Source organism: Geotrypetes seraphini, chromosome 10 (genome assembly GCF_902459505.1).
Source record: "Geotrypetes seraphini chromosome 10, aGeoSer1.1, whole genome shotgun sequence".
In the NCBI taxonomy this organism is placed as follows: domain Eukaryota; kingdom Metazoa; phylum Chordata; class Amphibia; order Gymnophiona; family Dermophiidae; genus Geotrypetes; species Geotrypetes seraphini.
This window is the reverse complement of record NC_047093.1, coordinates 72,268,684-72,290,087: the sequence shown is the minus strand read 5'-3', so window position 1 is coordinate 72,290,087 and position 21,404 is coordinate 72,268,684. Positions and strand designations below refer to the sequence as shown.

General features: G+C 47.6%; 1 protein-coding gene across 5 annotated transcripts in view; it reads right to left on the bottom strand.

Annotated features, from left to right (window-relative positions):
* The window catches only part of MAPKAP1 (MAPK associated protein 1), a 479,755-nt gene that overhangs the window by 428,305 nt on the left and 30,046 nt on the right, over window positions 1-21,404 (bottom strand). For 4 of the 5 annotated variants that reach the window (XR_004540893.1, XM_033961254.1, XM_033961253.1 and 1 more), the window contains exon 2: window positions 4,595-4,919. The exons of the other annotated variant lie outside the window; for it this stretch is intronic. Coding sequence is in view for 3 of the 4 variants with exons in the window: in XM_033961254.1 (XP_033817145.1) it covers window positions 4,595-4,853 (259 nt within the window). In the remaining variant the exon portion in view is untranslated. The remainder of the gene's footprint in view (window positions 1-4,594; window positions 4,920-21,404) is intronic. 5 annotated transcript variants of the gene reach the window in all.

Sequence of the window (21,404 nt, the reverse complement as noted above, 5' to 3'; positions counted from 1 at the left end):
TGAACCGAACTGAAGATTACATTACTGGAATAAAATTACAGTTATGAATTAATCTACCTGTTTCAAAAATTAAAGATAAATGAACTCAGACTAGACTATTAAAATTGTAAATATAAAATCCTCTCTCTAAAAATCATGAAAATTATAAAATGTCAAACCCATATAAATTAGCATAGCTTTTTCTTCAGGGGACTGAAACAGTTTATGGGCAGTGAGGTCGATGATCTGTATCTTGATAACATTCATTAAACATCTGAGATTAAAAAAATTTTTTAATCATATTTTTTTGATTTTATCCAGGATTTACAGGATTTGTTAAAACAATTTAAGAATCTATTGTCCTGTAGTCAAATAAATTCAGTTAAATGATGGCAAATCATTAAAATCTGTGTTTATGTTATCATGTCTTAAAAACTAGCACATGCCAACATCCTAGCATAAGATTCATGTATGTAATATGTCCTCTATTATAAAGCACTTTCTGCCCTTAAAACAAATATTCATTTAATTTACAGATATCACACAAATTATACCCAACTTTTTTCCAATTTATTTTTGTGCAAAAAAAAAAAAAGTTCTGGAAACATTCAAATAGGTACCGGTAATACACTGACTGCATAGATGCTACTTATAACAAAAGAAGCTAAATTTCTGACAGAAAATAAAAATAATTATGGGGTCCTTTTACTAAGGTGTGCTAGCCGTTTTAGCGCGCACTACACGCTAACGCATCCATACATTATAATGGATGTGTTAGTGTTTAGCGCGTGCTAATATTTAGTGTGCGCTAAAACGGCTAGCGCGCCTTAGTAAAAGGACTCCTATGTCACAAAGGTTAAAAATAAAGATGTTTTGAAAAAAATCTACCATAAAAATTTGATAATCAAACAATCAAAATAAAGATATCTTCATCGAGCTTGGCAGAATCAATCAGGTAGAACTAAAAAAGAACTGCCTTTTTACATAAAAAGATATAATAAATAAATATAAAAAGGAGAGATTTATGTGATTTGTATCAATGTTTCATCTATATTTTATATGGTCTATGTTTGCTGTAAACTGCCCAGAATTTAAGATGGAAGGTATATAAATCTAATAAATGAAATGAAATGATACAGGCATTTCTCAAGATTTGTGCACTGGGACAATGCCTGCGATTACTTTTATTTTGAAACCTGTCACAGTATCTCTGCATCACCATTTTGTGCAGATCAATTTTTTTATGCTCTTTGTTGCCTTTTAGCCATTTGTTCAGTCCAAATTTTTTTTTGCTTTGTTTTTCTTCATTTATAACTTTTTTCCTCCTGTTTTATTGATTTGTATTTGGGAGAGGGTTTGCTTCCTCCCCTCCCACACACACACACACTCACTGCCTCTGTCCATAGCAAGTATGGAGCAGCCCCAGGATGCAGCGACTTTTCTTAGGTCCACACCTGCAACATTAGTAGTGGTTCTCTTCCAGTCTGGATAAATCACAGTAAAGGCTAACATATTCTAGCCTGAGCCTGAAGCAGACAGTGACCATCTTGGGCTCAAGCCCACTGCAGAAGAGAGTGCACTTGTCTGGCCCAGAACCAACAAAAAATCTCTTAGCGAAAGCCAGCACAGGTATCAAGTGTTAGTTATCCACTCTGACTGATGCTTGAGATTGTTCCAGCTTGGCTCTTAAGCCCAATTTCTGGTTTTGGCTTGTTGACTTCATGTGTCTAGGTAAATCTGCCTTATTTACCAGCTGCCTAAGCATACACCAGAAGCACAATAATTATTCTGATGTACTTTTGGGGTGCAAAAGTCATGGGGCCTTAGATCTGGCTTGTGCACGGATATGATGTAATGCATAACCTGCTTTCAGTTGTTTGTTCTCTTAAAATTCTACAAAGTGATTGTACTGTATACTAAGACATTATGTTTGGTTTGAGTATTTAGGGTCACTATTCAGCCTTTTTACAGATAGCCTACGTGTTTCTTTCAAGCTTCCTTTTCCTCCCTAACCTTTAAGCAGGCCTTAGTAGTCACATAGGGCACAGGCAGTTAAGTGCACAATTGATAAAATAGCAGCAGTTGTGTGTGTAATGCAATATGGCTGACCTTGAGTGAGAATAGTGGGAGCTGAGCCCAATGCCAGAAAAGACTTGTACAGTCTGTGTCCCGCACGTGGCAAGAGAAAAAGAAAATCCAGCATGTGGGAGTGGAGTCCAATGCCGGACAGACTTGTACGGTCTGTGTCCTGCACGTGGCAAGAGACACGTGAAGGTTTGACAACTCCAGTGTGTTGATCATTATACTGCAAGTGGGGGGAGGTCTGTGGCAGCTTTGGAGGTAGTGGAAGGTATCTTGACTATTCAGTTGAATACTGTCAGCAATACACCACAGATCATCCCCATCATGCTTTTGCATGGTGGTGACTTCACAACCAGAATTTAAACATGGGTAACCTGAGCCTATATAAAGTGGCGAGTGAGGCTCTGGTCACCTTATTGGGCAGAACAGATGGGCCATGAGGATCTTTTTATGTCATCATTTACTGTGTTGCTTTGTTCATCCTCGCCTAACTTATGAGCCAGGGTTTACATTTGATTTCAGCTGCTATAAATCCTCATGCCCAAAGTTGGGTGTTGATCCCATCGCTACAGACTATTCTATAAATGGCATGCAACTTGGAGCGCTTTTTACAGAACAATGCGTAGCGCAAATTTTTTTCGGCACCCAAATTTGGGCGCCATTTACTGAAACTAATCCCAAACAAATATTCAGCATCACTGCCTATCCATGTAGTGGAGGCTAAAACACATATTTTTTAAAAACATGGTGGCCAGCATTTAAAAATTAAACATGGTGATCATCAGGTTTAAATGATAACCTGATTAGATTCAACTTAATCTAATGTATTTATCTCATTTTCTCCTTTTCCAGTATATAAGTTCACAAATGTTTTATAAGGACTGACCATCATGTATCTTAAAGGAGCTGTTTCCAGCTTTGTGCTTTAATTTGAACCAAGTAGATAAGCAAAAACACCATTTTTGAGTGTCTAAGACACTAGGGCCCAAATGCACAAAGCTCCATCAACCCAGTAAAAAAATATTTGGTTGGGAATGATTTACTTTTACCGGGCTATGCTCACACAAATAGCAAGCAAATCATATGCATGCTATTTGTGTGAAGTAGCCTAATATGAGGGGAGGAACTGTGCTTGGCGCCTGCTCAAAAGAGAAATCGCTAGGCACTGCTCCTCTTCCTGCCTGCAGCCGCCATTCACCCCCCTTTGCCCAACTGATGGCTCTTCTGGAGCCGTGATCAGCTGAGTCAGCAGAGGGGAGAGTGGCAACTGCCAGCTCAGCTGATTTGTATCTTCCCCTGCCTGCTCAAGAGCCACAATCAGCTGATCAGGGCTTCTCCTGCCAGCCCTAAAGCAGAAGCCGGCAAGGGAAGCCCCAATCAGCTGATTGCATCTCTGGAGCAGGCACGGAAAGCTGCAAACCAGCTAAGTCGGCAGCCGTCACTCTCACCTCTGCTGACTGTCAGCTATCATAGCTCTAGAGCCGCCATCAACTGGGCAGAGTGGAAGAAGGCTTGAAGGATTTCTTTTTAGGGGGAAAGCGCAGTTGTTGTGTGTGTTGTGTGAATGCACAACACACATAAACTACCGGTATTTCCCCATAAAGGGGGGGGAGCATTCCCTTTTGTGCATCAGAAGCTGAGCTTCAGTGCCAGTAAGACTGATTTAACAAGTCTTACCAGCACAGAAAACTTTTGAGCATTGGAGCCTAGATCCAGAGAATAACACTTCTTTGCAATAAATATTACCAGTGCTAAACTGCTGATACAGAATACATTGGAAAATCTGAAAGAATCTTGACATTTGCTTGCCAACCCCTACAAAAATTAATCCAAACAATACTTCCACTTTGAGTTTCTTCCCTTGTTTCACAACTTAGGGCTCCTTTTACGAAGGTGCGCTAGGGATTTTAGCACACGGTAGCCAAAAATCTACCACCTCCTAAATAGGAGGCGGTAGTGGCTAGCGCGCTCAGAAATTGAACGCGCACTATTGCGTGCATTAAGGCCCTGACGCACCTTTGTAAAAGGAGCCCTTAATCTATGTTAGGACCCTTTATGAAAAGTAACTTCTGGTCAAAGAATCATTTTTTTCCCCATTATAGAAAAGGATAAAGTCCTCTCTAACTTACCTTATATATTGCCAAAATACTACTGAACATCATTCTTCAGAGACAAATTAATTACTTTGGGGTACATATTCAGCTACCTTCTTTATGCTCAGATATTCTTCAACCACACTCACTCTTCCCAGGATATGGTTTCAATTTTCAACTCTCTTCATAGGATTCAGCAGTGTCACACAATGCTCAATTAATCTCTTTGCATTGAGCTTTACACACCCACCTCGTCATTAACCACAACTATTGTATCAGAAGAAAAGTTTAAATTGAAAGCTTTCTGCCCGTCAGACTGGGGGAATATATCCAACATGTTTTGCCAAACTGAAGTGGCTTTATCAAGGACTTCCCGATAGAAAGGGCAGAAAAAAATAAGTTGTGGATAGTTATTCACTCATCAGAATAGGTTACACTACCTGTATTTGATCGCCTTCGAATACCGAAGTCCCAGCTTGAGGTAATATCGACCGACTGAGAGTAGACATAACCCTGAGTTTCTGTGCCACCTCCTTGTGCATCCAAGCTGCCATCACCACTTACTGAGGATGGATGGTATTTCTCTAGATCCACATCGTGGTCGATTAAGACCATTTCACACATTCCCGTGTCATCACTGGTTACATGAGACTGACGAATGTGGGCCAGTATAACTGTTGGATTATCCAGGAAAGCCATCCTTTCCCAAAGTATGCTTTCCTTGGGAATCTATTTTCTTTGCTCCATTCTGCTGTTTGAGCGATCCTTGATGAACAAAAGTGACAGAAAAAGATTAAAAAATTATTCTGTGATCCTTTTAACACAGAAAAGTCTATATGTAAAATCAAAATACATTCTTGTTCATGGCATGGCACATCTGCTCTGCTATGCCAAAAAGAGCAGCCCAATCACATTGTTTAGAGTCATTTTTTTGTTTTTTTCAGAACACAACCTACACATCATGATCAGAATTACCCGACTCTACCAGCCACATAGTCTAGATACAATATTCCCTCTAAGCTGTGCGGCTGTGCACCTCTTTTGAAGACCTCGTGCAGCAATTTAGGACTGCTGCAGATCAGGAAAGCACAGTTACTTACCGTAACAGGTGTTATCCAGGGACAGCAGGCATATATTCTCACATGTGGGTGACGTCATCTACGGAGCCCCAGCGCGGACAGCTTTTCAAGCAAACTTGATTGAAGTTTCAAGTTTGCTACACTGCACCACGCATGTGCATGCCTTCTTGCCCACTAGAGGGTGCATCCCCACCTCGTGGTCCTCAGTTCCATAACCAGCAAAGAAGCCATCCCCGGGGAGGAGGGCGGGTTGTGAGAATATATGCCTGCTATCCCTGGATAACACCTGTTACGGTAAGTACCTGTGCTTTATCCCAGGACAAGCAGGCATGATATTCTCACATGTGGGTGAGCTCCAAGCTAACCAAAAAAGGGCAGGTGGGAGGATGGCAATTTAGGAAAACAGGTTACGTAACACCGACTGGCCAAACCGGCCGTCGCTTCTGGACAAAGTGTCCAGACAGTAGTGGGAGGTGAACGTATGAACCGAAGACCAAGTGGCAGCTTTACATATGTCCTCCACAGGAGTAGACCGGAGGAAAGCAACAGAAGCTGCCATAGCCCGGACCTTATGCCCCGTGACTCGACCATGGAGCGTGAGACTAGCCTGAGCGTAGCAAAAAGAAATACAAGCAGCCAACCAGTTGGACAAGGTGCGCTTGGAAACAGGATGTCCCAACCGATTAGGATCAAAGGACAAAAACAATTGAGGAACCTTCCGATGAGACTTGGTATGTTGGAGATAAAAGGCCAACGCCCTCTTACAGTCGAGCGTGTGAAGCGCCGTCTCACCAGGATGAGAGTGGGGCTTCGGGAAGAACACCAGAAGAACAATGGACTGATTGAGGTGGAAATCAGACACAACCTTAGGCAAAAATTTAGGATGGGTGCGAAGAACCACCTTGTCATGATGAAACACAGTAAAAGGTGAATCCGCAACCAAAGCCTGCAGCTTGCTAATCCGACGAGCGGATGTGAGCGCAATCAAAAAGACCACCTTCCAAGTGAGAAACTTAAGATGAGATTTGTCGATAGGCTCAAAAGGAGGCTTCATCAGTTGAGCTAAGACCACATTAAGGTCCCAAACTACAGGAGGAGGTTTCAGAGGAGGATGAACATTCACGAGACCCCTCATGAAACGAGTCACCAGAGGATGAAGAGAGAGAGACCGACCCTCGAGATGTCGATGGAACGCCGCAATGGCACTGAGATGCACCCGAATGGAAGTCGTCTTCAGTCCAGACTTAGACAGATGCAACAAATATTCCAGCACCGAAGACACTGGAACTGAACTCGGGTCCAGATGGTTCGAGGAACACCAGGATGAAAATCTGGTCCACTTCTGGGAATAACAAAGCCTAGTCGAGACCTTGCGCGAGGCTTCCAAAATCTCCCTCACCGACTGAGAAACAGGAACCGAAGTCAAGGGGAAAGGAACTAAGCGGTCAGATGTAAAGACTGAAGATTGGGATGTAACAGCGAACCCCGACTCTGAGACAGCAGAGAGGGAAAAACAGGCAGAAGCAGAGGTTCCCTGACACTGAGTTGAAGGAGCAGGGAGAACCAGTGCTGTCTGGGCCAACGAGGCGCAATGAGAATCATAGTGGCTCTGGTCGATTTGAGATGTACCAGCGTTCTCAAGATCAGAGGAAAAGGAGGGAACGCATAAAGGAACCTCCCCCCCCAGTCGAGAAGGAAGGCATCGGCCTCGAGACGGTCCCGGGAGTACATCCGAGAACAATAGAGGGGCAGTTTGTGAGTCTCCGGGGAGGCAAACAGATCCACCTGAGGAATCCCCCAGCGGTCGAAGACCTCGCGTAGAACCCGGGAATTCAGCGACCACTCGTGCGGCTGGAGAAGACGACTGAGTTTGTCTGCCAGACAGTTCCTCTCTCCCTGAATGTAAACCGCACGCAGGAATATGTTCTGGGAGACTGCCCATTCCCAAAGGCGCAGGGCTTCCCGGCACAGGGACCAAGAGCCCGTTCCGCCCTGCTTGTTCACATAATACATTGCCACCTGGTTGTCCGTCCGCATGAGGACTACCTGATCGTGTAGCAAGTGGCAGAACGCTCGAGCCGCCAGAAAAATGGCCCGAAGCTCCAACACATTGATGTGACAAAGACGGTCCTCTGCCGACCATAGACCCCATTGTCCGCAGACCGTCGAGATGAGCCCCCCACGCGTACTCCAAGGAGTCCGTGGTCAGGACCTTGCGATGCGGAGGAACGAGAAAGAGCAAACCCCCGGAAAGATTGGAAGAGTTGGTCCACCAACGGAGCGAGCGTCTCAAAGAAGGAGTCACCGTTATTGGACGAGAGACTGGGTCGCGATCCTGACGCCACTGCGAGGCCAAGGTCCACTGAGGAAGCCTCAGATGCAAGTGGGCGAACAGAGTAACGTGGACCGTCGATGCCATGTGGCCCAGAAGAACCATCATGCTCTGAGCCGATACTACAGGCATCAGCGAGACCTGGCGACTCAATCGAAGTAGGGCCTCCAACCGAGGAGGGGGGAGGAACGAACGAAGGCGAACCGTGTCCAGCACGGCTCCAATAAACTGAAGGGATTGAGTCGGGCACAAATGAGACTTGGGAAAGTTCACTTCGAACCCCAGACGTTGAAGGAAGATGATAGTCTGTTGGGTCGCTGAGATAACCCCCTCCCTGGTCAACGCTTTGATCAGCCAATCGTCCAGGTAGGGAAAGACCTGTAGCCCCCGAGATCTCAGGGCTGCAGCGACCACCACCATACACTTCGTGAAGACTCGAGGGGACGAAGCCAGTCCGAAGAGGAGGACCCGATATTGAAGGTGCAACTCCCCCACCTGAAACCGTAAGAATTTGCGGAAAGCGGGATGCACCGGAACATGAGTATATGCTTTCTTTAAGTCTAGGGAGCACATCCAATCCCCTTCCTCCAAAAGAGGATACAACACCGGGAGCGACAACATACGGAACTTCTCCCGGACTAGGAACTTGTTGAGCTTCCGGAGGTCCAAAATGGGGCGTAAGTCCCCAGTCTTCTTTGGGACCAAAAAGTAACGGGAGTAAAAACCCCGCCCCCGTTGGTCGGGGGGAACAGGTTCCACCGCCCGAAGGCTCAACAAGGCCCTCGCTTCCGCGAGAAGAAGGGGAAGTTGGGCTTGACTGAATGGGTAAGCAGCCGGCGGATGTTCCAGCGGTGTGGCTGAGAAATTGAGCGAGTAGCCCTCGGAGATAATCCGGAGCACCCAAGCATCTGATGTGATCCCGGTCCAGGCCGCAGAAAAGGCTCGGAGTCGACCCCCTATAGGAAGGGGGTTCGGCGAGAGTGCGGAGGGGGCCCGCCCCCATCCGCACATCCCGTCAAAAGGACGGCGCCGGCTTGGACGTCCCCTGCGCCTGAGGTTTTTGTTGGCCTCCTCTACCCTGCTGCGATGGGCGGCGGGGCGGAGGTCTAGAGAAGGCCGGCGTAGACTTCTGGGGGTATCGCCATGGGGGAGGCCGAAACGGCTTCTGCGGCGGGGCCCGAAGTTTAGGACGGACCAAGGAGGCAAGGGAGCGCTCCTGTTCCGACAGACGTTTGGTCGCCGCCTCCAGGGACTCATCAAATAATTCAGAGCCAACACAGGGTAGATTGGCCAAACGTTCCTGCAAATTCGGGTCCATGTCCAGGGTACGTAGCCATGCCAGCCGGCGCATGGCCACAGCAAAGGCGGATACCCTGGAGGCCAGTTCAAATGCGTCGTAGACAGCGTGGAACAGGTACAGACGCAGCTGAGATAAGTTGGACATGAAAGTGGCAAACCCCTCCTTGTGGGAATCCGGCAGGACCCCTTGATAACAAGGCATGTCTTTGACCATGCTTCGAAGATAAGAGGAGAATGTAAAGGCATAATTAAGGACCCTGGTAGCCATCAATGAGTTGGAATAGAGGCGACGACCAAACTTGTCCAGTGTCCTTCCCTCCCGTCCGGGCGGGACCACCGCCGAAACCTTAGCGGGCTGCGACTTTTTCAGCGCCGACTCCACCAGCAACGACTGGTGAGACAGTTGTGCTTTATCGAAGCCCTTCCATGGTATGGTCCGGTACTTGGACTCCATCTTAGAAGGCACCGCTGTGACAGTAAGAGGGGAGTCCAAATTTCTCAGGAAGGTCTGGTGGAGGACTTTATTGAGAGGCAGACGAGGAGTTTCTCTCGGGGGAGTGGGCAGGTCTTGTTCCTCCAAAAACTCCTTCGTATACTGAGACCCAGCAAGCAAGTCCAGGTCCAAGGCCCTTGCCATATCATGCACAAATTTTGAGAAGGAAGAGGGCCTAGTAGGCGGGGAAGGAGTACACGAGGTCCGAGCCGCCAAGAAAGAGGGGGAGGCCTCGCGGGAATACCGAGGCTCCCTACCAGACCCCGATCCCCAGGAGGCCGTACCGAGCGACCTCGAAGGGGTCGGGGACCGCCTATGCCCCGAGGAGCCCTTGGGGGAAGTCCCCGGGGTATGAGGAACCGAGGTCCGTCCCCTCCGTCTCGGCGAGGAGTCTCTCGAACCCCTTCCTCCGGGGGTGCGGAAGAGCCTCGGATTATCGAGGCGGAGCTCCGAGACACGTAATGTCTCCCCCCCCGGTCGGCGAGGAGCGACCGCGTCTCCGAGGGGAAGCACGAGAACGCTTGGGTTTCCTCGGCCGACGCCTCGTTCGAGGCCGACCCGAGGGCGAGGAGCCCCGGGAGGACCTCGAGGAAGAGGATGTGGAAGAGATCCTCCTAACCCGACGCACCTTGTCCCGAGGCCCGACACTCCTCTCAGGCTGGTCAACCGAGGTCGAGGTTGAGGGCAAGGTCGGGGTCGAGGTCGGCAGACCCCCGGAGGCCGAAGCCGAAGGCACCGAGACCGAGGCCGCTGACGCCGGGGCAGTCGAGGCCGGAGCAGTCGAGGCCGAAGCCTGCTGCAGGTGCGCGAGGGCCCCGGACAGCTCCGATGCAATCAGCGCTCGGAGCAAGTCCTGGAAGACCGGAACCCCCATCATGGCTGGCAGGTCCGGGGCCGAGGAGTGCTCCCTGGAGGGCGACCTTGGTCTCGAGTATTCCCTCGGGGCACTAGGCTTCGCTACTCAGGGCGGGGCAGAGGACGACCCACCCGCAGTCGAGGAGCCCGAGGATGGCTTCTTCACTGACCCTGGAGTCGAGGATGGAAGGGAGGACTTACCTGAAGCAGGCTTGGTCGAGGCAGCAGGCTTGGAGGAAGTCGAGGGTCGAGGCGAGGTCGGGGGACCGGAGGCCGAGGTCGAGGCCGGGGCCGAAGCCGAGGCCGACGTCGAGGCCTTCCCCGCCGCGGGGTCCGCAAAGAAGAGCTCCGCCATCTGGGCACGGCGTCGGCGGAGGGCTCTAGTCTGAAAAGTTGAGCACCTATCACAGGACTCGGTAGGATGCTCAGGACCCAGACAAACCAAGCACCACCGGTGAGGATCGGTAATTGAGAGCAACCGATCACACCGGGTGCACTTTTTAAAGCCCGTCAAGGGACGGGACATGGACACAAAAACCGGCCGGGAACGAACGAGGTCCCGCGGCCGCGGCTACCGGGAGCCCCCGGAGCCGAACCAAATTTTTTTTTTTTTTTTTTTCGACGAAAACTAAACAAAAGAAAGAAAGAAAAGCAAAATAAGCACAGCGACCGTGAAAGAAACACACAGCCGCGGTGTCAGAAGGCTAAATTCGAAGAGCACAAATTCCACAGGGCTTCTGGCTCCGCGGAAAAAACTGAACTGAGGACCACGAGGTGGGGATGCGCCCTCTAGTGGGCAAGAAGGCATGCACATGCGTGGTGCAGTGTAGCAAACTTGAAACTTCAATCAAGTTTGCTTGAAAAGCTGTCCGCGCTGGGGCTCCGTAGATGACGTCACCCACATGTGAGAATATCATGCCTGCTTGTCCTGGGATAACAGCACTTCCCCACTGCCACTCTGGTCGCTGCTGCTGCTTCTCTAAATGAGCAGCACCAATAGCAAACAGCTTGCCTTATTCTCCCACAGGGCCACACTCGCAGCTTCAGTCTGATTAGTGGCTGGCTCTGCCCTGGAACTGGAAGAGGACATCAGAGGGGTGTGACCAGCAGCCATACAGAGTCAGGCTGTGAGTTCGGACCCAGCAGAATGAGGTGGGCTGTTTTGCCGCTGCTGCTGTTCTTTTAGAGAAGCAGCAGCAGTGGTTGGGATGGCCTTGGGCGGGAGGAGAGGAAGGCAAAAGCAACAATCAGGGTAAAGAGACAGAAGGCAGATGCGATGAAAAGGGGAGGAGATGACAGAGTGGAAGACACTGGATGGAAAGGGAGAGAGGACAGATGCTTTATAGAAGGGAGAAAAAGAGAGCTGACGGTATGGGGAAGAGACAGAGGATGGAAGTGATGGAAGGGGGAAGTGAAAGGGGAGATGATGGATGGAAAGGAAAGAGGGGGCAGACACTGTATGGAACTAACTAACGAAAGAGGTGGCCAACGTTGGATGGAAGGGGAGACAAGACAGAAGGAATATATGGAAGGAAGGGGAGAGAGAGGGAGGGGGCAGATGCTGTTTAGAAATGGATAAGACAGATTCTGGATAGAACAGGTGAGAGAGAGGGTATATGTTGGGGGATAGAGAGGAAATAGATTATAGATAGGAGAAGCAAAAGGGAAGATATTGGGGAGAGAGGGTGCAGATAATGTATGGAAGGAAACAGATAAAGAGAGGAGGGAAATATTGATGGCAGGGGAGAGAGAGGGAAAAAGCTGTATAGGAGGAAGAAGATAGAGGCTTGGATGGAAGAGGAGAGAGATAGGAGGGAGATGTGATTAGGGAGAGGAGGTGAGAGAGAGGAGGACACTGGATGGAAAGAATAGGGAGCCTGATGCTGTATGGAAGGGGGAGAATATACTGATGGAAAGGGGAAGGATATACTGATGGAAAGGGAGAGGGTGGCAGATGCTTTAAAGAAGGGAGAGGCAGATACTGGATGGAAGAGGGGAGAGAAAGGTGGTATGGGGAAAAGATAAATGGTGGGAGATGATGGAAGTGGGAAGAGAAAGGGGAGATGCCAATTATTTGTAGGACCCAGCACTCCAATGTTATAAGGGCCTAACATTGATGGAAATGAACAAGACAACCTCCTTTAGGAAGAGTGTGTGAGAGAGGTTGGAGTGTGGTGGTTAGGCTCTTTAAGAGAAAGTCAAAAAGATTGCAGTTATTTTTGATGTGACTGAGACTGTGGCTTTAGACCATTGTCTTCTTGGATGGCTCTGAACTAGAGCTCTAGAGGAAGTAGATGGAGGATTACATATACGTTTAGAGTAATATGATGGGCATTTAGGGTTATAAAATCACCTTTGTGATTGAGGCTTATGTGTCTTTGTAGAAGAAATGTAGTCATGGAAATTTCATGCCTCTTTATTTTCTGGGTTGCCTCCTCTCTCTTTTCTCCACATAATTCATCTCCCAAACAGGGAATATTGGCAAAGCGCTCCTGAACATTAGTGTCTAGATCGGATACTCACAGCCATGCCTGTCTTTTCATAGTGATGAAAACTGCTTATGTATATGAAGTGACATTGAAGCGTCAAATACAGAATATGCCATGTACTTTCGTGTTTCCAGAAAATCATTAGAAATGTGTTGGAATGAGCTCAAATGATCTTCAGGAATGTATTGCTCATAATGAGCTAACTTTTAAACAAATTATTTTACATAGAAAGTCACATAAAAGTTGTAGCTGAGGATTCAAACGGTTAGCATGTTACTTTGGAAGATCCTAATACTAAATTTATCTAGGATTGTGCCCTCTCTGCCAGGAGAGTGTGGCACAGTGGTTAAAGCTACAGCCTCAGCACCCTAGGGTTGTGGGTTCAAACCCATGCTGCTCCTTGTGACCCTGGCCAAGTCACTTAAACCCCCCCCCCCCCCCCCATTGCACCAAGTACATTAGATAGATTGTGAGCCCACCGGGACAGACTGGGGAAAATGCTTGAGTACCTGAATAAACTCATATACAGTACTCCCCCGAAATTCACGGAGGTTCCGTTCCAAGAGCATCCATGAATTAAAAACAAACAAACGCAAATGCGGTTTAGGAGCAGATTGGAGGCAGGAGAGGGCTGCAGGGGCGACGGCGGGTGATGAAAATCAGGTGCGGGATCATTCTTAGTATTTTCTGACTGCCTCTTTCGGGAACTAAAGTCAGGCTACACCAATTGGGAGCTGCTTTGACATGCTATCTGGCACGTTAAAGCAGCTCCTGATTGGTGTAGCCTGACTTTATTTCCCAGACGAGGTGGTCAGAAAATACCACGAAAGACTAAGTCCGCAATTCACAAATTCGCAGGGGTTTATTGTAAACCGTTCTAATCTCTTCTGGGAGAACGGTATAGAAAATTGAATGAATAAATAAATATGTTCCTGAGCTGCTGGCTTTCTTTAAGCAGACTCCACTAGAAGAGACTGATGCTGCAATTGAGGCTTACCAAATTCTGGACAAGATTGAATCCTGCATAAGGTATCCAAGCTTACGTGAAGCCACTGGGACTAAAAGAGGTGCCTCCCAATTTTTAAACGTGGCCTCCTTCAGAGGTTGTGTAACAGGAGCTTAAGGCAATCTTTCGGCTACTTTTTAAAATCCAAGGCATTAAATAGTTCTGGTCTAGGCTCAGATTCAGATTCCATTTTTATAGGACTAGCCTGTTCCATTTGCCTGAATTTTAACTTTCAGGAAAGGACCTTCTGAGTTGTAGTGGAGATGGATCTGACTCGAGACCTTAAGACTCTTCAGCAGACAGCTCTAGATAATCAAAGGAGGAATGGTGAGTTAGGTAAGAGTCATAATTCTCGATGTTTTGCCTGGAGAGGAGAACATCAACATGGATAATGTCGATGACAAGGTGTAGGAGAGCGTCAACTTCTGCGTCAGGGTCAAGAATTACTCTGAGATAATCTTGATGTACATCGGCGTCAACTAGAGGAATGGGTAGTGAAGCTATGGTCCCTCGACAATGCAGCTCTCCTAGACACCAATCGGTGTCGGTGTGGTGTCCAAGATTGAGCTCTCGATCATAGATGGAAGCGCTGGTTCTGTAGCATCATAACTGGTGCTTGCACTTAATGTGATTGGAGAATTGCAGCCAATTCCCTCTGTACCAAATTTTAATTTGGTCTTATAGGGATGGCACCACTCATGGCTCATGTGGAAGTCATCAGTACAGATGGTGCAGGCTACCTTGGGTGTCGAGGCATTGGTGACCTCAATGAAGAGGCATGCCTCAGAGGAGACAACACTTGGAGGGATGGTGATCTTGCCTCAGTGCTTCAAAGCTTGGAATGCGTCAATGGTGTAGACGCCTGAGAACATATCAATGCATTTATCGATGGGGAAGAGTGCTTATGCTTATTAGCCTTTTTAGCTGGTTCCCTCGATGGGGGCAGCACCGATGAAGTAGAGGTGTATTGAGGAGTTGATGCTTGGTCTCTGGATGTCGGAGTCAGCAGATATCCTGGTTGCTCCTGATGGACCAAAAAGCTTTTCGTATTGAAGCTGCCTCATTTTCAGTGACCTCTTCTGCAGAGTAGAACAGCGGGAGCAGGACTTGGCACGGTGGGCAGGAACACCAATTATGTGGATCAGTAGCTGAAATGATCCTTTTACACCAAGTGCAATGCTTGTAGGCAATGGGTAGCTTGGACATCAAGGGGAACACCGCCGATGCAAGGACCCAATGGTTTGGGGAGGTTGAGTAGATGAACCCCCCCCCCAAAAAAAAAAAAATGTAGATGTTTCCAGTCTGAAAATAGACTTTGAGGTGCCTGAAGGCCCGAAAATGAAAATGGTAGAAAATGGAAATTGCTTTAAAAATTTATGACAAATTATAATAAAATAATAAATGGGAAGGCATAAACTTTAAAGTTTGACACACTTGGAGGTACTCCAAAAACAAAACTTCTCAGTTCCTTGGAAAACTGAGAACTGATGGTCCCACAAGCTGATGCCAGGCAGGAAAGCACTGGCGCATATACGGTATGGGAAATCTTGAGACGTTGAAAATTATTTAAAGTGACAGAACACTTTACCATTGAACGTACCGGACTCTATGAAGAATGTCACCTACATGTGAGAATATGCTGCTAGCTTCTCCTAGGATAACGACAAATATTAGTCTGTCCATAGAAGCTGCAATAATAGAATGTCAGCTGATAAGAAATCAACAGGCTGCATTTCCAGAGTCAAATTAACCCCTTAGTTAATGGATTTATAAACTACGAGTACTTTTTAAACACTACACAGCACAAAATTACCATCATTTTCAGCTTAACAGCCCAACAGGGTAAAAGGGGAGATTTTACAAAAGGAGGGGGATGAAATTTTGCAAAGAAAAGGAAAGGAAAAAGTTAATTGCACTGCATTTAATAAAAGGTGTGAATCCTTTTCTTTATACAGGATTTCTCAGCTCACTGGCTTTCAGAATCATGCATAGAGTCCATATTCAATATATGACAAAGGAGCCTGCAGGTGTGCATAGATTGCATAGTCTTGGTCATACAAACTCCCTCCTTAACTGCTGGGCTTTAATAATCAATTCTGAACCTCCAAGCCATTAGTAGCACTTTCATTCCTTTCATAGGGCCATGCATCCCTATATAAACTAAAGGAAGGCGCCAAGAGGGAAAGGGGTGATGGGCTGAAGGAAGAGAATGTAGCTGTGTTTAAAGAAGGAAGAAGCACAAATTGGATCAAGAAAGGGCTGAGAGGATAAGGACAGACTGGTGTTAGAATGAAAGTGACAATTCTGTGGAAGAGCAGAACAGACAAGTTAGGTTAGTGTGTGGAAGAGGGAGGTAAAAAAAAAAAAAAAAAAAGCGGCATCCCTGGGAAATAACACGAAAAAGATGAAGAAAAGCGAGGCTAAGAAAACAAAGCAATGTGTCGCTAGAGCTCAACTGCTGCCCAATCAATTGAAATTACATAAACTATCAGGCCTGGATTTTGTAAACAGCTCCGTTATTAGCAGGCATCTTAAAAACAACTGCCGATTGTGTGTCAATTACGCAATGGCACGGTTTACAGACTCACAGCTACGTGAAAGGTAGGCATCAGAAATGTAGGCCAGGGTTTTCAAGGCCTACATTTCTAGTGCCTATCTACCACAAAAATCACATCCACAGAGGTGCCTTACAACACCTAATGTCACTTCCAGCGTTAATCATACCTACAGTGGCATTGTCTGAGAGAACCCGAACAGACTTGCCCCTCAACATCTGAAATGCTAGCAACGCCAGCCGGATGGCTCTGGTCTCCAGAACATTGATCGACCAAGACACCTCCTCCGGAGACCAGCTGCCCTGAGCTGAGTGACCGAGACACTGAGCTCCCCAGCCAAGGAGACTGGCATCCGTGAGAAGTACTGTCCAGTGAAGATGATCCAGACTCACTCCCTGCACTAGACTGGAAGAATGGAGCCACCAACGGAGACTGCGACGAACCAATCCCCAAAGAGGAAAGGGAGAGTCCATATCGTACAACTGGGGCGACCACTGCTGCAGCAGAGCATACTGAAGCCCAGGCCCACCGAATCACGTCTAGGGAAGCCGCCATCGACCCCGACTTGGAGAAAATCCTGCGCCCGAGGACACCGGAAATCCATCAGAAGACAAATCTGCGACTGCAACTTGACCACTTGGGCCTCCAGCAGGCGACGAAGCTGGTGTTGAAGAAAACCCCGCGCTAGTGTCAAAGAAAACCCCGAGGTACTCCAGGTGCTGAGACGGAGCCAACCAGCTCTTGAACAGATTGACTACCCAGTGACTACAGGAACTCCACAACCCAAGCCATAACTCAGGAACTCTCCTGAAAGGACTTTGCTCAGATCAACCAGTCATCCAGATAGGGGTGAACCAGAATGCCCTCTTTGCCATAATCTTGGTGAATATGCACAGAGCTATAGCCAGACCAAAAGGAAGGGCACAAAACTGATAGTGCTGACCCAAGATCGCAAAGCGGAATTGCCGATGGGAGGCGCAAATCGGAACATGCAAGTAAGCCTCTGGCAGACTGAGGGAGGTCAGGAATTACTCCAGCTGAACTGCCAGAATGACAGATCTCAGGGTTGCCATGTGAAAAGAGGAAACATGGAGAGACCTGTTGACCCCCTTCAAATCCAAGATGGGCCAAAAAGTCCATTCTTTCTTGGGCACCATGAAATAAATAGATTACCGGCCAGTACAACACTCCTGAGGAGGTACTGGAACTACAGCTTTGAACTTGTGCAGCCATTGAAGCGTCTGGCGAAAACGCCTGCTTCTTCCATGCTGCCTGGCTACGAGAAGCGAGAAAGTGATTCAGTAAGGCACGGAAAAACTCCAGAGCATAACCATCCCGGATCAGCTCCAGGACCCACGGAACAGTAGTGATCTCGGCCCACCCCTGGTAAAAATCCGTAACCGGGTGCCCACTGGATACAGGGGAGGGGCCGGCAAGGAGTCATTGGGCGGGATGGGCAGTGGAGGGATCATGCCCCCAATAGGAACCCCAAAACAACTGCATGCGCTGAAATAAAAGGCCCGGGGAGACCAGAGTGGTGTGGAGTGTGTGGTGCAGTAGTTGGAGCTACAGCCTCAGCTCCCTGGGGATGTGGGTTCAAACCCCGCGCTGCTCCTTGTGATCCTGGGTTAGTCACTCAGTCCTCCATAGCCCCAGGTACGTTAGATAGATTTTGAGCCTGCCAGGACAGATAGGGAAAACGCTTGAGTACTGATTATAAAACCGCTTAGATAACCTTGATAGGCGGTATATAAAAACCTGATAAACTTGAAACTTGTATCTGAGGAAATCATGCAAATGCCCCCAAATGTCACCCAATGCAGGTGGGCGGGCATGATCTTCAGGAAGACAGGGCACCTTAGAGTCTGTTAAGGTCTGAACCAACTTATCCAAATCCTCGCCAAACAAAAAAGACCCTCAAAAGGGAAATTTTGTCAGCTTAGCTTTAGATGCCGCATCCGCTGACCAAGCCCGGAGCCACAGGGTATGACGACTGGCTACCCCAAGAGCCATGGACTTGGCCAACGCTTGCAACAGATCATACATGGCATCTGAGAGATAAGAAGCACCTATCTCAATTTTGGTTACTTTCTGTTCCACCAAGGACTAGTCATCAGACTCACGGTCAAGGACATGCTCAGCCTACAGAAAACAAGCCTGAGCTACCGGACTGCCACACATCGCCGCCTGGACTGCTAGGGCAGTGACATCAAAATTCTGCTTAAGAAGAGACTCCAGCATACGCTCCTCCAAGTCCCTCAAAGATGAGCCACCCTCAACCAGCACCATATACCATTCTGCGATGGCCGAAACCACTGTTTCGGCGACTTCAAGGTATCCCTATCCCCCTCCGGGATGAGATACAGGCAGGCCTTAGAGTGCGCAAAACAAAAGGGTGACTGACGCCTTCCACTGTACAAGCACAATATCCCGAATATCCTGATGTATCAGAAAAGAGCGTGAGGCTGAGTGGATCCCCCGAAGGAGGGAGTCCACCACACGTGGGGGCTCCTTTGCATTTTCCTCAAAGCGCAACACTGAGGAAACCTAAAGAATAAGCTCCTGGAGCTCCTCCCGCTGAAAGATGTGCACCACTGACGCATCTGCGCCAGCTGGCGGAACTGAAAAACCTCCACCAGCAGTATCCATCCCACCAAGAGGATCCAGGTCCTCATCAAATGAAAACTGCTCCCCATACATAAAATCATTCTCCCAAGAGACCCTCGGCCCCTTGGACGAAAGAGGAGGAGACGGGGAAGAAACCAGCGCTGAAGGAGGCCGAACCGGAGAGGACGCAGAGGGAACCCCTCCCCGAGACCCCCGGGGCGGAAGCAGGATCCCCAGCTGCCTGAAGATAAGGCACAAGGCTAAAACAAAATCAGGGGGAAAAACCCCTAGCAGCCCAATGGGACTCATTGTCAAAGCAGAGAACCGAGCAGAAACCTGCCCCATCTCTCCAATACAGGGGGAAGGTCATTTGAGGCTACAGACAAAATGGAGGCGCTTCCCGCCAAAAATGGAGCAAAGCCCGTCAAAAAAATACGCCCCCAAGGCCTGTAATGGCAGAGAAGCCTGAACCGTCCCAGCCACTAAAGCAGGCAAGCCAGCAGTAGCGGTAAGGGAGTCAGCAGCTTCAGCAGTAAGGGAAACCTTATTTCCCTGATGTCGGCAGCTGGGGGTAATCCTTGTGTGGGTGGCGACGGAAACTCAGGCTTCCCTGATGTCAGCTGCCTGCATGCGAGGCACTCGTGCAGGGGTTCCGTGCATGCCGGCACCTGAAGCCAAAGAGGATTCCCCTTCACAGCGGCCAGCACACAGTAAGCACACATCTACATTACATCTGGAGCACAATGAGCACTTTTTCCCTTTGAAAGTGATCATTGTGCAATAAGCGACCTAGCTAAAAGAAAAGTGCCGGTTAACAATAAAAAAATCAATTACAGACAATTGAAGGCTCTCTTCAGACTGGCATTACCTCAGGATTTTTTTTTCTGTCGGAACAGACTCCACTGGCTCTCTAAGCCATATGACTTGCCGGTATTGGTGGCAAGGCTTGAAGCACCTCTAGAAACATTTTGGGGAGGTGGAGGAAATGGGGGGAGGGACTCAACTCGTGACCCATCGAGTATGACCTCTGAAAAGGTCCTCCCAAGTTCAGTCCAGCACCAGACAGGGACAAGAAGGTCACTAAACAACACCCAACAGGCCTACACTAACCAAGGGATGCCTGGCAACAGCTTACCACACCTGCTTGAGGTTAAGGGAAAGGACAGCTACTTGTATTACAGCCAAAAGGTTTTGTCTCAGTCTCCACCTGCTGGTCATGGTGAGCTGTTACCCATCAGTGAACTGTACCGGTCTGGAGAGGTGCTAAAGAAACCCACGCTACCCCTCTCCTAAAGTCACTTCATAGGCTTCCTATCCATTTCTGAATACAATTCAAACTCCTCTTACTTACCTACAAATGCACTCACTCAGCTGCCCCTCACTATCTCTCTTCGCCTATCTCCCCCTGTCCGTCTCCCCCACCCTCTGTGAGCTCCAACTCAGCTGGTAAGTCCCTCCTATCTGTGCCCTTCTCTTCAACTGCTAACTCCAGACTAGGTTCCTTCTACCTTACTGTGCCTTATGCTTGGAACAAGCTGCTCGAATCCTTACGGTGGGCTCAGACTCTGACAGTGTTTAAGGCCCAATTAAAAGCCCACCTCTTCAAGAGTGCTTTCAACTCCTAACTCCTCTCACCTTGGGATCTGTATCTCCAACCCTGTATGTCATGTCTGTCTATCCAAGTTAGATTGTAAGCTGCATATGCCTTTCAGTGCTGTATAAGTGATAAGTAGAAGTGTAGTAGTACTAGAGTGGAAAATAAAATAAATGAAAGAAAAAGAACTGAGAAAGTTCTAAATAAAGAAAAAGCAAATTACTGCTACTGCTGATTCTCTTCACTTTGAATATTAAATGGTGCAGTTGTTTTTCTTGGGCCAAGGTAAAAAGACACCATAATATAAGAGCTTCTGAGAACACATATATCCTGTCTCAAGATTTTATGGAAATTGCCAACATTAAAAAAAGGAAGAGTTAAAAATCATAAAATTATGCTGAGCCCTGAGGGGAGAGAGAAATTGTTTTATCACCAAGACTAAATAGTCAGGAGCTAAAAAATAGTCAAACAGCAACCTGATCAGTATATTTGTTTATTTGAGACTTGCTATATTGCCTTTTCTGGCACACAGGTCTCGGCAGTTTGCAACAACAAAAAAAATTTATATCATATACATAAACATAGATAGGACGGAACTCATTCATGCAACAAAAGAAGGTGGTCAGAGGAAGGAGGAAAGACAACATTAGCAGAGGGCAGGGACAGTAAACATGAAGCCCAAAGAGTGAGTTTAAAATTTGTTTTTAAAGATTTTCAGGGTATATAGAAGCCAGAAGGTTGTTCCAAAGTTTAGGAGTCACAAAGAAAAAAAAGCAGTGGCTCATCTGGGGGAAGGCAAAACATGACAATGGCAATCTAGACAATGAAGGAGTATCGTAAGGTAGATAAATAATGAAGAAATCCTACATGAAGAGTCTTGTGAGCAAGACAGTTTTAAACTGAATACAGTATAAACTGGGCAGCCAATTAGGCATTTAGGT